Below are 16,484 nucleotides of genomic sequence, written 5' to 3'. Positions count from 1 at the left end.
TAATAATAATAATAATAATAATAATAATAATAATAATAATAATAATAATATCAACAGTGCCATCTTTGCTTCTAGGGAGAGTCTGGACCTGATTTGCTCTAAGACCCTTCTATTTGGCCTTTAAGCAGTCCATGGTATTCTCAGAACTCTTCTCCAGCATCACATTTCAAATAAATTGATTTTCTTCAGCTTTCACAGCCATACATAGAAATGGGAAATATGAAGGCATGGACAAACCTAACTTTAATATTTACTGATATATCTTTACACTTCAGGATCTCATCTAGTGCCTTCACAACAGCCCTTCCAAGTCCGAATCTTCTTCTGATTTCTTGACTGCAATCTCTGCTCTGACCATTTTTTCCACAGTGTAAAATTCAGACTGTCTCAAGAGTTATCAAATATTTGTTCACATTGAGCAGGAAAAAATGGGATGTACATCTAACAGCTTTTGTTCATTTGTTAGGTAAACTGACTTAGATAATTGTCTATAATGACAAAAGAAAATTGCAAGTGAATGTTTGTCTGTTAATTGTCATACTTCAAAGACCTGGGGCCCATTCACACTACTCAGTTATAGCGTTATATTCCACTTTCACTTCATTAACATCCCATGGAATCCTGGAATTTGAAGTGTTCCAAAAGGCATTCAGAATTCTCAGCCGGAGAGTTCTACTGTCTCATCAAACCATAAATCACAGAATTCCACAGGACGGAGCTATGGCAATTAAAGTGGAATAACAGAACTATAATTATGTAGTGTGAATGGGCTACATGAAACCTAAGCACCTGAAATATAGAATATATTCTAAGGAGATCATAGTGGTATTCATCTGGTTATTTTTATGTATTAATTTATAATATTCAAAAAAAGATAACATGTTTGAAGAACCAGTTTCAGTCACCAGTGGACAGGCTTCCCTGATCATTGCACAGATTTTAAATACAGTTGGCCCTCCACATTTGCCACTTTGACTTTTGTGGATTTGATTATTTGTGGTTTTGATTAATATGTTCTCTCTACGAATCTATAAGTCCCCCAGGGCAATTCTGCTGGAGATTGAGCTGGATAATCTAGAAGTTCCTAGATAAAACACTTCTCTAGGCATTTGTAGGCCCTCCAGAATGATTCTGTGATCACTTTCTGGCAGGTGTTGACCACAGAGTTGAATTGGAGGACCTGGAGATTCTTAGAGCAGTGTTCTCCGAGGTTAAAAAGAACAGTGTTTTTTATTTGTGGTTTTTCCACATTCACAGGAGTCCTTCACCCCTACCCCCAACAAGTGTGGAAAAACCACTATAAACACAATTTGAACATAGTGTGGAGTAGTCCAAGGGCTGCCTCCTTCCATCTGCTTTAGGATAAAGTGTGCATGGAGGCAGTGCATGCCTAGGGCTCCTAGTTACCATGGTTTTATTCATATAGGATGAGCATAATGTTTTCAACTCTGACAGCTGTGTACTTTCACTTAAAGTCTTCAGTATATCAAACTAAGACTTATACCAGCTTTGGGCCACAGTGGAAGCATAGGGGGCTGCAACAGCTCCCCAAGAGCAATCACTACTGCAGCACCCGCAAATAATAATAATAATAATAATAATAATAATAATAATAATAATAATTCAAATGTATGCCCCCAAATGCCCTCTGGGGGACACTTTCATCATGCTTTTGGGTCTTCCTGGACCATTTTAGGGCTTATATATATATATATATATAAGCAGAAGTTAATTCCTGTTCACTTGGGCGGGTTACAGATGGCGCCATTTGCTCCATGAGGGAGCCGCAGCAGCCACACCGCGCAGCTCCCGCGCGGAGCAAAAAAGAAGCTCTATTTTGGAGCTTCTTTTTGCGGCGCCTCTATGTCGCGAGGCGCCTGGGGCGGACTCACGATGTCATAGACGCCGCGCGACGTCTGGATGCACAGCGTCCGATACGTAAAGATGGCGGCACCCGTATGAACAGGGCGCCGCCATCTTGTATGTATTCTATACGTACTAGGGTTAGGGGTGTGTGGAAGCACCGCCCCTTCTTAACCCTAGTACGTATAGAATACGTATTAAATGGCGGTGTGTAACCCGCCTTTGTTTTTTAAAAGGGCCTCTCTTGGACCTGAATTGGCCCAGGTGAGTCCAAAACTTGGTGGAAATGCCACACACACTCTCTAAAGGACATTTTGGGACAAAATATTCTATGAATTTTTTTTTTTTGGCCCCTGGGTACGTCGGGGGCTCCAAATATGGTGGAAATCCCCTCCATACCACTTGGAGAGCTTTTGTAGGCATTTTAGCAATAGAACCAATTGCCTAGAATGGTGGTGGGATTGGCCCTGAGAGGCCACATGTGGATTGCACTTTGCTCAGACCTGAGCTACTTCAGCTCTTACAATCATGGGTACATTTGCTAGTATTTAACATAAATTTATGCAATTAAACTATAGAGGCAACCTATAGAGACAGCCTTCATGCTTATTAAGAACAGGAAATGTTTCTCTACAAAATCCTCAGTGTTTAGGATTTGATAATCAATCAATTCTGGCAGCTACTTCTTTTCACCAGAAATGGAAATGACTATATAGAATGTACACCATATTCTACATTTAGTGGGGGAAGATGACATAGATCCTATCCATTTCCTGAATCATACTAACAATCCAAATATTAATTTATTTATTTTTAGTATGGTTTAGTGCTATTATAAAACGAATCTTAACAGATTTTTAAAATCAGCTATGTAGGACACATTCCCATACTTTAAAAAAATACATTGTCTTTTTCTTTTAAATCACCTGTGCAACTGTTGAGCTGTGGTGCTAGGTCCATTCTGAAGATTCATCTGGTTAAACTGGTGAGTGCTTTGAGGAGGCGATCCAATGGGACCAGCAGACCCAAAAGGCACGTTTGTTTTCAACACACCTAAAAATAAGACATAGGTAAAAGCAAAGTGGATAAGAACTGATACTGCATTCAATTGGTACAAATTACCAAAGTCTAAAGGAAAATAGATTGCCCTCCCCTCCCCCCACCATAAAAGAGGAACAATGTACAATGTTATTCCCCATTTAGAGCAGATTCATTAAAATGAATGGGACTTGTTCATTTCATCAATATCACAATTGTGTCTAACTGGAACTTATACAGGTTGAGTCTCCCTTATCCAAAATGCTTGGGACCAGAAGTGTTTGAACATTTTTCAGATTTTTGAATATCCGTATTTGCATATGTAAGCATAATGAGATGTTCCTAACTCTAAACTATATTGTAGTCTTCCAAAAGAACATACAATGCATATATGTTCCATATAAATCTTATACAGCTAGCCTGAAGATAATTTTATAAACAATATTTGTATTGTGCATGAAACAAAGTTTGTGTACACTGAATCATTACAAAGCCAAGGTGTGACTATCTTACCACTCATGTGGACATTTTGGATTTTGCAGTATTTCAGATTTTGGAATTCTAGGTAAGGGAGACCCAATCTGTACAGGATTTCCCCCAAAATAACCAATTAAACTATATTGTAGTCTTCCAATAGAACAGGATCCCCATTTGTTTCCTTCCCAACTGCAGGCCCACACGTATATATACGCACACTACACAAACCCTTCAGAGCAGATTTGGGGTCACAGAGGTAGATACAAATGGGGAATCCATTAACTCAAGCAATGTCTATTCCTCTCATGGTTTATACAAACAAATTCTATACAGTTTCTACCACAATATTACTCTACCTGACTGAGGTACAGATGGCGATGGGCTTGATTCACCATAGTGTCCATACAGAGGTGAAGCAGGAGGTTGTCCAAAGCCAGTAGAAAATCCTCCCATTCCTGGTTGGGACTGAGAATATGGAGGCATTGCAACATATCCTTGCTGATTCATTTCAGCAAAACTTTATTTTATTTTTTTCAAGAAAGCCTGTCATAACAAAAAAAGGAGAGGAGGAGAAAGTTATTAAATTGCCATTACTCAATTGTATGGGCTTTCTAATAGAAGTGCACAATTAAAAGAAAGCCAACATTCCACTCATTAGATCTTTGGTGTAGTGATGACTAGGACATTTCTTTGATCTGGACGCAAGTACATAGATGTTTTGTCATATCAAGGTTACTGCTGCAATTTCATTAAAAAAAAAGCCAGATAGCACTGGTAGGTGATATTGATCAGCCATGCATTCACAGTTACTTTTGGCAAAGACAGGCAGGTTTTGTTGTTAGAGACTATTAGGTAAGCTAGACATATTGCTTGATCTAGGCCAGGGGTTGGCAACCTACAGCCCGCAGGCCAGATCTGGCCCAGCGAGGCCTTGGGACTGGCCCCAGCCTGGTCCTGCCACTGATTGCTACCCCCCCCACAGCTTCCACGCCGCTCAGGGCGCCATTTTGAGTTCGGCCCCCCCAGTTGTCCGAGGGACAGCAACCCAGCCCCCGGCTCAAAAAGGTTGCCTACCCCTGATCTAGTCCATATTGTAGAAGATGTTGAGTATGGTAATACTTGATAGTACCAATTATTTTACCAGATTTGCTCAGGGCATAGTGTAATAACCCACAATCTAAGAGAAGAAGTGAGAAACCACTCCAAGTCAGGAGCTGAACATGGGGCAAACAGTGTCAAGAATCTCCCTGTGACTGGACCTCTATGTGACTGGACCTCTGCATATGGTTCTGATGTCCAGTACAGGTATACATCAGCTGGCAAAGTAGACGTGTTACTTTTTCAATCGAAACTTTAGTACCAGAAATAGCAGAAATAGCAGAAATAGCATGGAAAGAAAAGGGATATGTTCCTACATCACAAAAAAGAAGAGCAGTTCAACATATTTCGGCAAATTCAAAACTAATAAAATGTACATGCAAATGAAACAACCATGCAATGTAACCATATAGGCTACTTGAAAGCTTCTTCCAAAATGCACCCAGGATGATGATACCTGCCTCCAAATTCCTTATTACCATAGTTCCATTTTTGTGGCCAAACTTTTTTTTAACATGCTGGTGAGGCAAATCTATTTGCTCTCCCTCTTTCTCTTTTTCATTGTTCATGCAGGGATGTAGCCAGGATTTTGGGAAGGGGAGGGCTTGAGCGCGGTGGTGCATGCACACCACAGGTGTACACACCATTCATTGTATTCCAGTACAGCTTTGGAAGGGGGGGATCCGGACCCCACGGACCTCCCTGCCCTCAGCTACGTCACTGGTTCATGCATGTTCAGTAAGGGATTCTTGACACAGCTGCTGTTTACCTTGTCTGTTGTAGGCAGGCTGACACAGCTACAGTATCATCAACTAGAGTGAAATTCTGATATTTTCAAGCACAAGTTTTATTACATTCCTTATTGCAGACATGCTGCAGCTTCTTGACACTGGGACCATACAGACAGGACAAAATAAAACTGCTTCGGGTCTCTTAGGACACATGCATCATTTAAACAGCATACCTCCAAAGTGACCCGAACCAGCTTTATTTTAGCCTGTCTGTATGGGCCCACTGAAAATCTGTTTCTCCAGCTCTCCCTCACCATTCTCTCCAATAATATGCTGCTACAGAATGAAAAAAAAAAACCCCCACTTTATACTTTGATAGATGTCAAGAAGAAAAATACAGGAGATGGGAAGGTATAAAATGACTTTGTACAATCTAGCTTCTTTGTCAGAGGCTTTGTTAGCTTGTAAAATTATCCTCTCCTGGCAGGATGAAACAGGTAACTTTCCAGTCAAGTAACAACTAGATGACATGGTGTACACAACTGTCCTCAACTATCTAGACATCCAAGCATTACTGCATCTGTAAAAGCCATGGAAAACATCCATAGCAATGAGATTCCCATTAGATGTACCTAACCTCTTCTGAAATAGTACTTTTTGTTGTCAGAATAGCTCAGAAAGTCAAACCTATATCAAAAGCTTTCATCCAAAATAAACAGTTTATTATAAATAGAAAAGGAAAAGCAATTAAAGTCTATAAAATGACAGACATAAAGCAAAGCATTTTTGCTCATGTTCTGCCAGAGTACAATACTTGCACAAAAATCTACACTGAAAGATCCCAATGATTTTTTTCCTAATTTTTTGCTCTAAAGATGAAACTAATTCCCAAAGCCACTGAGCACTCAATCACTTATTCCTTACCTAGGCCAGCTCCAGCCTATGAGATGCCAATTCCGTGCAGCAATATTATATGAAGGTTTCTGCATCCTGCTAAATAACTTTTTCCCAGGTATTTGCCACAATATGCAAAACACATAATCATATACATGACTGTCATTGCAAAGAATGAGGTGGCTTTTGAAAAGAGAGCCAACATTTAATATGATCTTCTCTCTGGTTTTTGTTATCTCAATTTAGCTCACTTTAGTTCAGCAGTCTATATAAAAATATTCCTCTTCTCATTATTCTGATCAGGTGTCTCCCCAGCTTACGTTCCTACACCAGCTTCCTATGATCTCCTGGATCCTTCCATGCTTCCTACTTCCTCTTAGAAAATTTTCTTGTCTCTGCTTATCTCTCTACGGCTATATGTCAATACATCCATTCCTCTGAACTCAAATCATCCAGCTTCAATATGCACAATTGCCGCAGTCTATTTAACTGTCTTGGTACATCTTGGCATATCTTTTCAGAACATCTCCATTGATCCCTTTGCTTAATTCCTTTTTGAAGTCTCTGTTCAAAGTCATATCTCTTCTAGTTATCATTCTAGTTAATGTTACCTAAGTCTTTTGTTACCTGAGTATATGCATAGAAATAATGATAAATTGTTCCTCTGCTGCTTACTCATGCTTTCCCTTCCTTCTCTGTATTTCAGATTGCAAGTCCTTTGGGTTAGGTATCTGACACACCTCTTCTTGTAAAGTATCATGTATAAATAGATCTATAAATATGAACAACTGCACCTCATAGGGATTTCATGAAACTACCCCTACAGTCATGGGGACTGGCCCAAAATGAAGTACTTTGTGACAGCCAATGGATCTTTTTCAAGAGCCCTCAAAATGAGACATTAATTTTTCAACTCTCTGTCAAAACAAAATATAGCATCATTTAAATGTTTATCTGTACAAGCTTGCACGGTACAACCCAGTAACACCTTTTCCATTTGTGTAACCAACTGGAGACTTCTGGAAGTGTATAATCAATTACTTGCAAGTAAGTCCCCCACTGAGCATGGTGAGAGTTCCTTCTCAATAAAGCCATTGTTATAAGGATTGAAAATCTATGCTATAATAGCAAATAGACCATTTGCCCATTGCATCTGATAAAGTAACTAAAGCCCATGAAAGCTTATACAGTGAGACTTTGACATCTACTAGGGTTTGGTTCTAGGACCCGACATGGATACCAAAATCTGTGGAATCTCTAGTCCCATTACATACAATGGCATAGTGAAATGGTGTCCCTTATATGAAATGGCAAAATGAACAATTACTTTTTGGAATTTATATTTATATTTTGAAGTTGTAGATAATTAAATCTGTGAATAAGGAATCTTTGGATACAGAGGGCCAACTGTACTAGAATAAAGTTTATACTAGAAACCCCCCCCCCACTTTTCTATGATGCTAATTCCCAAATATGTGTGCATACAACTACAGCCACAGGATGTATCTGCCCCTCAGCATCCCTTATTCATGTTTCATATGGTCAGTGCCATAAGAGAAGACCAGAGGGAGAAATATAAATTTTGAATTAGGGTAAGATGTATCAAAGTGATATTATAACTTTCCATACCTATTTTAACTTTTATTTCTACATTATATTTGCATATTAACAGAATAAGAGATCACTGTGTCAAGACCTTTTAACCATCTCTGACAGATCTGTAGGATAACTGCTCTGGTTAATCAAAGCTGCACAGAAATGCATCACAGAATTGAGTTGGAAAGGATCACAAGATCATCTAATCCAGGGGTAGACAACCTTTTTGAGCCAGGGGCCGGGTTGCTGTCCCTCAGACAACTGGGGGGCCGAAGCCAAAAAATAATTTTAAAAATTTAAAAATTAAAATAAATAAATAAACTGGGACAAATGTAGGACAAAATTTTCAAATGGTGGACACTTTTTTTAAAAAAGTGGAGAACACGTGAAAAAATTTGCTGATTTTTTTTTTAAAAAATGTTAATATAAATGCATGTTTCTGAGGCTTCTATAAACAATTGCCCCTGCGCGCGAGAGGCCAAAGGCCCCGGCGGCAATCGGTGGCAGGACCGGGCTGGGGCCGGTCCCAAGGCCTCGCCGGGCCGCATCCGGCCCGCGGGCCGCAGGTTGCCTACCCCTGATCTAATCAAACCTTCTGCCATACAGGAATAGACTACTATAGTGGTCCAAAGATGGCCATCAATTTCTGTTTAAAGACTTCTTCAGAAGGAGAGTGCCATCTTGACCACCCTCTGATGTTGTTTGGTCACACACGCCCCAGTTTTCATCTGTGAAATATTGAAGATATGCAATGAGGGGTGGATTAACAACAGTTCATCCAATTCCTGGGGGGGAAAGTATGCAGAAACATAATATCACAGTGAAATAACCAGAGTATATAAAAAGTGAAAGTGAAAGAATCTCCATGCCTCTGCTTTTTAAAAAAATGTCAAATTGACATATACTTTTATACTACCACAAATTAGAGATGATGCCCACAACACTTCCAAACACACCATAGCAATCTTGTTGAATATTAAAATTCAATAAGGATAATGTTAATAATTACTGTTATTCTAGATTAGGAATATTAATGTGAAAACTATGGATCTTATCTCACAGCTTTAAAAAGCTACTTACTACTTCCAAATTCACTTCTAATTCAGGCTGCATCTGGATCCTATCACATGGATTTTTGTTGCTGCCACCGCCGAACAAATGCAGCCCATGTAACTTCTGGACAGAATCCAAGCCAACTTGCAATGCCAGGAGGGATCCGGATGCAGCCTGAATTAGAATTCAATTTGGGAGTGATAAATAGCTTTTTAAAACTGTGTGATAAGCTCCCTCGTCTGCATTGCAAATTGATTCCTCTTTCAATCAGAATATTTGTTTCATTTCCCTCTGAATTAAAAATATATAGTGGTTTTATTTTTTAAAAAAAGTTGAACACTTCAGATGTTATTTTGAAGAGCTGTTGTATTTCAGTTTCACTCAAATACCATTAACAAGCTCTCTCTGCTGTGAGAGCATGCCAATTAATGAAACAGGAAAGATGGCAATCTAGGAATCAGGTTGATCTCCTTAGTAAAGTGTGGGTCTCTCCTCCTCCTGGGTAGAACAAAATGTGAGTTTGAATTCTGAACATTTAGGCAACCTGACTTAATATTCAGCAATAAAGCACCTTTACTGCAGGTTTGGTTGTCACGATAAAGCATGATGTTCATGGTACTTGAAGGAGTTAATCTTAACCATGTTCTTAGCAAAGGAAACTTCTTCCTGCATAACTCACTGCCAGCAAAGAAAGTGTGCCACGTCAGACTTCCCATACAAATGGAAAGGCAATACAACCAAGAAACTCTCAGAAATGCAAACAGACAATGCTGACTCAGTGACCTGAACCTGCTTCCAATTACATTTAAAGTACCTGAGATAATCTGATAAACCTCACTTACCCCCACCACATATCACTACAAAATGCAATTTAAACCCTATTTCACAAAGTGCACCACATAGCAGTATAATAATCCATCACCCATAAATGGGTGGGAAAATAATTTTTGGATTACAACTCCTAGAGTACCCTGCCAGAATGGCCAGTGGTTTGGAGACTATGCAAAAGAGAATCTCTTCTAGATTCCTCTTTGGATTCAACTACCACAATCCGTCAACCACTGGCCATGTTTCCTTATTGATTCTGGAAGTTTTAGTCTCAAAAAAGGGCAATTTCCCTAAATTCTGAATCAGACAAGACATAAAACAATACTAAAACCACATCTTAAGTAGTAGTTACATCTTAAAAAGTTCTGTATTACAATGTGTCCATGTTTGTTGCACACCTTCAAGTAATTTCTGACTTAGTGCAACCGTAGGTTATTCATGCCAAGATTTGTTCAAAGGGGCTTCCTATTGTCTTCCTCTGAGGCTGAGAAAGTGTGACTTGCCCATGGTCAGAGTTTCCATGATCAAGTGGGGATTTGAGCCCTAGTCTCTCTGAAACTAGTCCAGCACCCAAACCACTACTCTAGCTTTCATATATCCATGTAATATATTTCATATCATACCACGCAATGCTTTTTAATGCAGTACCTTTCTATACTTTTATAACCAGTTCCTTGAGCTAAGAAACAAAATTGCTCACTACCGTTTAATCTACATTCAGGTTATCTCTAAAATTTGTTGATTCCCAGCTCTGTCAAGGTGCCTAACAGTCCATACATCTCACTGAAAGACATGAAGGACTGCAAACCTTATGTGAATCTATTCATACTAAAGCCAGATTCAGCTATCATGTTGAAATTATCTGACCTTCAAGCTTAGGTCCTAGACTCACTTACTCTCTTTTTTCTCCTTTGTCACTGACTTAAAGAATTCTTTTCAAAATGAAAAGCAATGTATAAATCTATGGCTTTCCAATTGGATGACAAGGCCAATGCAACAGTCTCCAACTATTCATGTATCCAAACTGAAAGGGAATATTTTAAAAAGCGAATACAGACATTAGTTCTCAGTTGTTGTTGTTGTTGTGGGCCTTCATATTGTTTCAAATTTATGGTGACCCTAAAGTGAACTGATCACTGGGTTTTCTTGCCATGATTTGCTCAGAGGGGGGGTTTCCATTGCTTTTTCTGAGGCTGAGAGAGTGTTGTTTGCCAAGGCCACCTATTGGGTTTTCATGGCCTAGCTGAGATTTGAACCCTGATGTCTAGAATCACAATCCAACAGCTAGAACTGTTTTAACCACCAAATGGAATGGAAAACAATCCAAGGTAAAAAGTAGCCAAAGGTTGAAACACACCAATGCTTTGGACCTGTTTTCCTCCCCTCTATCCAGCGCACCTTGATGGTACGGCTGCTGCCAAACAACATGCAATGGAAGGAGAAGTCAGTGTTCTCAATAGAGTTAATGGCAGCCATATTCCTTTCCTTTGTTGCAAGTGTTTCCTTCAATGTGAAGTTGAAGGCTTTCATGGCCAGCATCCATAATTTGCTGTGAGTTTTCCAGGCTATGTGACCGCATTCTGGAAGAATTTATTCCTGACGTTCACCTGCATTTGCGTCCCCACAGACAATGAATTGCTAATTAAATAGACACACATTCACCTCATATATCTTCCCACCCTAAGGCCCTGCCATTCAACAATAGACCAACACAGAGATTAACATGTGAATCGCTTCCTCCCAACCAAGGGTGACACAAGTTGCCAAGTCGTGTCTGACCGTGGGAGGCTGTGCTCATCTCCATCACTAGGCCAAAGAGCCAGCGTTGTCAAAGACGATTCCATGGTCATGTGGCCAGCATGACTGCACAGAATGCTGTTACCTTCCCAGCAACATAGCACCTATTTATCTACTTGCATTTGCATGCTTTCAAACTGCTAGGTTGGCAGAAGCTGGGACTAGTGATGGGAGCTCATCTCACCACACAGCACTTGAACCTCAAACTTCCAACCTGCCGATCTTGCAATGTAACCCCACACAATTTTTTGAAATCCATGGTTTCCAGTTATGATTTAGTGGCATAGCATGACTTGCTGTAAACAGTGTGCCTGTGTTGGAAATCACAGCTAACCATAATTCTTGCAAACCAGGTGGTGAGGAATGGTATTGGAGCCTGTGAACCAAAGGAGTCTTCCCACTATTATACTACATTGGCCACGGCTTACACATTATGGCTGGCTGATCAGCCATAGGTCAGACAGCCATAATGTGTAGGCCAGGCAAAAAAAATTGAGATTCCCAAATAAAAGTACTTTCATTAACATTAATTTATTGCATTTATAAAACTCCAGCCTCTCTAGAAGTGTGCATAGCAATGTAACATAAAAACATGAAATCTTTACATGAAAAGAAAAACCATAACCATACATTAAAATTCATGAGCATCCATTAAAATTAAAGAGCAGCAAAATGTTGACTATAAAAAGCCTCATGGAACAGAATAGTCTTTATTGCCTGCCTAAAGCAGAACAAAGAGGGAGCCAGTCTGTACAGCTACAGAAAGGGCACCATCTCAGGTACCTCACAAACCTATGAGGAGGAACATATTACAGGACTTCCAATAATGACTTCAGTTTATGGACAGGTAAATACAGAAGGAAGCATTCCTTCAGATATTGACTTCAAGCTATTCAAGGCTTTAAAAGCTAACGCTTTAAATTGTACCCAGGAACAGACCGGAAAATAGTGGGACTGTTTTAAGACTGGCAAAAGTAACAGAGAGTCAGAATATAAATAAATGTATATGTAGCAAACAAATATTTAAAAGTTACAACAGATCTATCAAACATTGAATAATCCATATATAGTTTATACACACACACAACACACAAATATAAACATAGCCCCAACAGCTTTGTAGCAATCAATGTGAAGCACCATTAGGCATAACAATGTAGGTGATGATGGATCTAAAAAAGACTTCAATAAAACATGGGTCAGGTGCCTTGCTAGGGAGCCCTATCCAGTCTCCAGAACTACTACAATTATCTTCTAAAAGGGCAATTGAAGCATGAATCCTTGTAGCCAGATCCTCCTTTCTCCCCAAAAAGGTACAGCCACCACACCAGATGAAGCAAAGCAAATGCATTCCCAAGCATCATCTCCACTTGACCTTTCAGAAAAAATGCAGGATCCAAGAGTACTCCAAACAGCATACCTGATCTTTCAGCTATAAAATCCAATAGCATCCCCAGTCCCAGGTTAGACCAACTGTTGACTAAGTCCTAATGCAGTTTTCTCTTCCAAAAGGAAAAGATAGCTAACACACTGGGCCCTTGTTATCCCATGGGGTTTGGTTCCAGGATACCCAAATCCATGGATGTTCAAATCCCATTAAATCCAATGGAGAGTAAAATGATGTCCCTTATATAAAATGGCAAGCTCAAGATTTTCTTCTTAGAATGTATATATTTTTTAATATTTTCATGCCATGGATTCTGGATATGGAAGGCTGATTGTACCAACAAAATGATTCAATCACATTAAATCAATAGCAAATAAAAATGCTACAGGTAGTATCAAGGGGAACAAGAAAAAAGCAGTGGCAAATCAGAATGGGCAGCAAGATACCTGCATACACTAATGCTAGTTTCCCATGTGGTTGTGTTGACCTGCACATCTTCTAACGCATGGCCACACAGTTCTGTAATCCCTTTTCCATGTTCCATATAGCACAATTTTTAGTGCTTACCCAGGATGTACTAGTGCCGTTGCAAGATTGAAGGTTGGCAAGGCAAGTTTTTTTCCTAAAGGTGGTGGTCAGGGGTGGAGGAAAAGATGCATGTTATTATTATGGCATATTGGCCATTTATCCAACTCGGATATATATGTCAGTCACATTTCTCACAAATGCATCAGCAATCTGGATTCAAATGTGCCTGTACCAAAGTCATTACACTTGTATTAAGGTCAATCACAGTTCAACACAACTGTTCTTAGAATTTCTTTCAATGGCAGGGTGACATAGTGGCCAGGGACTTATTTTACCAACATCCCACTTTTCAACCCAGTAGATGGGAGAGCATCCCACATGTACCTAACTGAATTGCTCCATCTTGAATTGTTGTTGTTGTGTGCCTCCAGGTCATTTTTTACTTATGGTGCCCCTACCATAGGATTTTCTTGGCAAGTATCTTCCTATTACCATTCTTTGTGGCTGAGAGAGTGTGACCTGGCCAAGATTACCCAGTGGGTTTTTATGCTTGAGCAGGAAACGAACCCTGATCTCCCGACTCATAGTCCAACATAGAAATCCAGAGTCATATTCAAACCACTACACCATGCTGGCTCCCCCATCTTGAATTGTTCCATATCAATAAGAATTGTTCATATTGCTTACACGCTCTGTATAAAACTAAATCTACTTTAGCACCTCTAATCATTTTTTCACATTTGGATATAATTAGGATCTCCATATACAGTGGGCCCTTGGTATCCACTGGGTTTTGGGACCCCTGTGGATACCAAATCATGGAATGTCAAGTCTCATTGAATACAATGGCATAGTAAAATTGTGCCCCTTGTATAAAATGATAATATCAAGATTTGCTTTGGGAATTTATATTACTTTTGAATATTTTCATGCCGTGGATGGCTGAATCCATGGATAAAAAATCCATCAATATGGAGGGCTACCTGTACATAGGGGTTTGGGTGGAGGGGGTTCCAAAGCATCTCAAGTTCATAATTATGGACTAAACTATACTGGAGACCAGGGTTCAATTCCCAGCTTGGCTCTGAAACCCATTGAGTGACCTTGGCCAAGTCACATGCTCTCAGCCTCAGGGGAAGGCAATGGCAAACCTCACCTCTGAACAAATCTTGCTAAGAAAAAATACCTCATGACAGCATGGCCTTAGGGTTACCGTAAGTTGGAAACAACTTGAAGGCACACAATACCAAGGACACAACTTTTGAAAAGAGCCTAAAGATGCTGAAATCGCAACAGTGGTTATCAAGCGGATTTAATCATTTTACACAATGTGCATGCCATCAAAACAATTAAAGTGGGCCCTTGGTATCTGCTGGGGTTTGGTTCCTGGACCCTCCATGGATACCAAAATCCGTGGATGCTCAAGTCCTGTTAAATACAATGGCATAGTCGAATGGCGTCCTTTACACAAAATGGCAAAATCAAGATTTACTTTTTGGAATATATATATACATATGTGTGTGTGTGTGTGTGTGGATGCTTGAATCCATGGATAAAAAATCTATGGATATGGAGGGCTGACTGTACAATATCACCAATAACAGGGCAATCAGATGAGGGCCCCAGGTGTGGGTCAGATATTTGAATTTTTGGACTGGAGGCCTTCCTGGACACTGCACCCAACCTGTTGCTGGAGAAGGAACAATGTTCTCAAGTTGGTTATATTTGCTGATGCTAGGCTTATCATAGGAAGTTCCAGTACCTAGTAGTGCCCCTTCTGTGGCATGCTTCCCCTCCCCTCGCCTCCAAAGCAGTGGTTCCCAAACTTTGGCCCTCCAGATGTTTTGGACTTCAGGTCCCAGGATCCCTTGCTGCTGGCCAAGATGGCTAAGGCTTCTGGGGAACTCAAGAACAAAACTCCTGGAGGACTAAATTTGGGAACCACGCACTGATCTAAAAAGGATGCAAGTGCCCACCCCCAAGACAAACAGGACCCTGGATACTCAGGGTGACCAGATGTCATCCCTGTGAAAGAGGCCAAGGCACCACCAAATGTAGGACATCTGATTAAGAATGGAGGACATTTGATTAAGAATAGAGGACATTCCACAACCAATGCTACAAACACTCACAGAAATATAAACCCATGCTTCTTAGGCACACTCAAATATGGAGGACTTTTGGGGAATTCTGAAAAGTAGGACATGTCCTGGGGAAAAGAAAAACAAGGAGGACCAGGTCCCCTTTGGTACCCTGACTCTCAACTTGCTGAGGGAACAAGATCAACTCTTTGACATCCAAGAGAACTGGAGCTTGCAAAAGTGTATATTGTGCATTTGCATTGTCCCAATGAAGGTATCACTGCTTAGTAGGGGTGTGTGTGTGTGTGTGTGTGTGTGAGTAAATCCACTAAACAGCGATGCCTTTATTTGGCCAACCCAAAATGCATACACAACATACACACTGCAAGCTTTGCAAGCTCCACTTCTCCTGGGCTGGCTATATTCCCCTGATCCTATGCTTAGCCCTGGGGAACTCCAGTCCCTAGCAGTCCATGCTTTCCCCTCCCCTAAAAAGGATGCAAGCGTCCATCCTTAATCCAAACAGGTTCTGGGTTCAGGAGGTGCATGCAAACCCCCATCACCACCACCTTCAACCCTTGCTGCTGCTGCTTCCTTTCCCCCCCTCTCCTTTCTCCTTAAGACCCCTCACCAAGCCAGACTTGTTCTGCTGTCTTCCTCCTGGGTTCCAGAGTCGAGGCAGCAGCTGGCTCTCCTTTGCACCGGCACTGGCGGCGGCGGCGGCTGCTGCTGCTCAGGGAAACTGCCACGTCTAACAGGGCTGGCCGGCGGGAGCGCGCGCCGAGGTCACAGCTGGCCCGGGAAGGCAGGGAGCGCGCGCCGCTCCTGGGCTCGCCTCAGCTGTGTGTATGTCCCCCCTCCCCTCCCCTCCGCCTCTAGAGAGCATGCGCCTTGGCTCCGGTGAAGCCTCTTGCCCTTCCCTTCCCTGCCAGTCCCTGCTTCCTATGCAACAAAGCCTAGGAGAGCAACGCACAGAAGGCAATTGGAGCCAGCGTGGCGTAGTGGGTTGAGCTCTGGGCAAGGTTCGAGTCTCAGCTCAGCCACAGATATAAAAGCCTTTACATTAATAAATTTAATTATTAGCTAATTAATATCTGGGCAAGTCACACAGCC

The 16,484-nt window shown here is 40.9% G+C and overlaps 1 protein-coding gene across 1 annotated transcript in view; it reads right to left on the bottom strand.

Annotated features, from left to right (window-relative positions):
- SEC24D (SEC24 homolog D, COPII coat complex component) overlaps positions 1-16,153 on the bottom strand; it is a 68,202-nt gene extending 52,049 nt beyond the window's left edge. Inside the window, 3 exon segments of the mRNA XM_042470079.1 lie at positions 2,790-2,916; positions 3,735-3,921; positions 16,003-16,153. Coding sequence (XP_042326013.1) covers positions 2,790-2,916; positions 3,735-3,885 — 278 coding nt within the window. The 5' untranslated portion in view covers positions 3,886-3,921; positions 16,003-16,153.
- Positions 16,154-16,484: the final 331 nt, after the last annotated feature.

This window comes from Sceloporus undulatus, chromosome 5, assembly GCF_019175285.1.
Source record: "Sceloporus undulatus isolate JIND9_A2432 ecotype Alabama chromosome 5, SceUnd_v1.1, whole genome shotgun sequence".
Lineage (NCBI taxonomy): Eukaryota > Metazoa > Chordata > Lepidosauria > Squamata > Phrynosomatidae > Sceloporus > Sceloporus undulatus.
The sequence above is the reverse complement of the archived record's forward strand: the minus strand, read 5'-3'. Positions and strand labels throughout refer to the sequence as shown.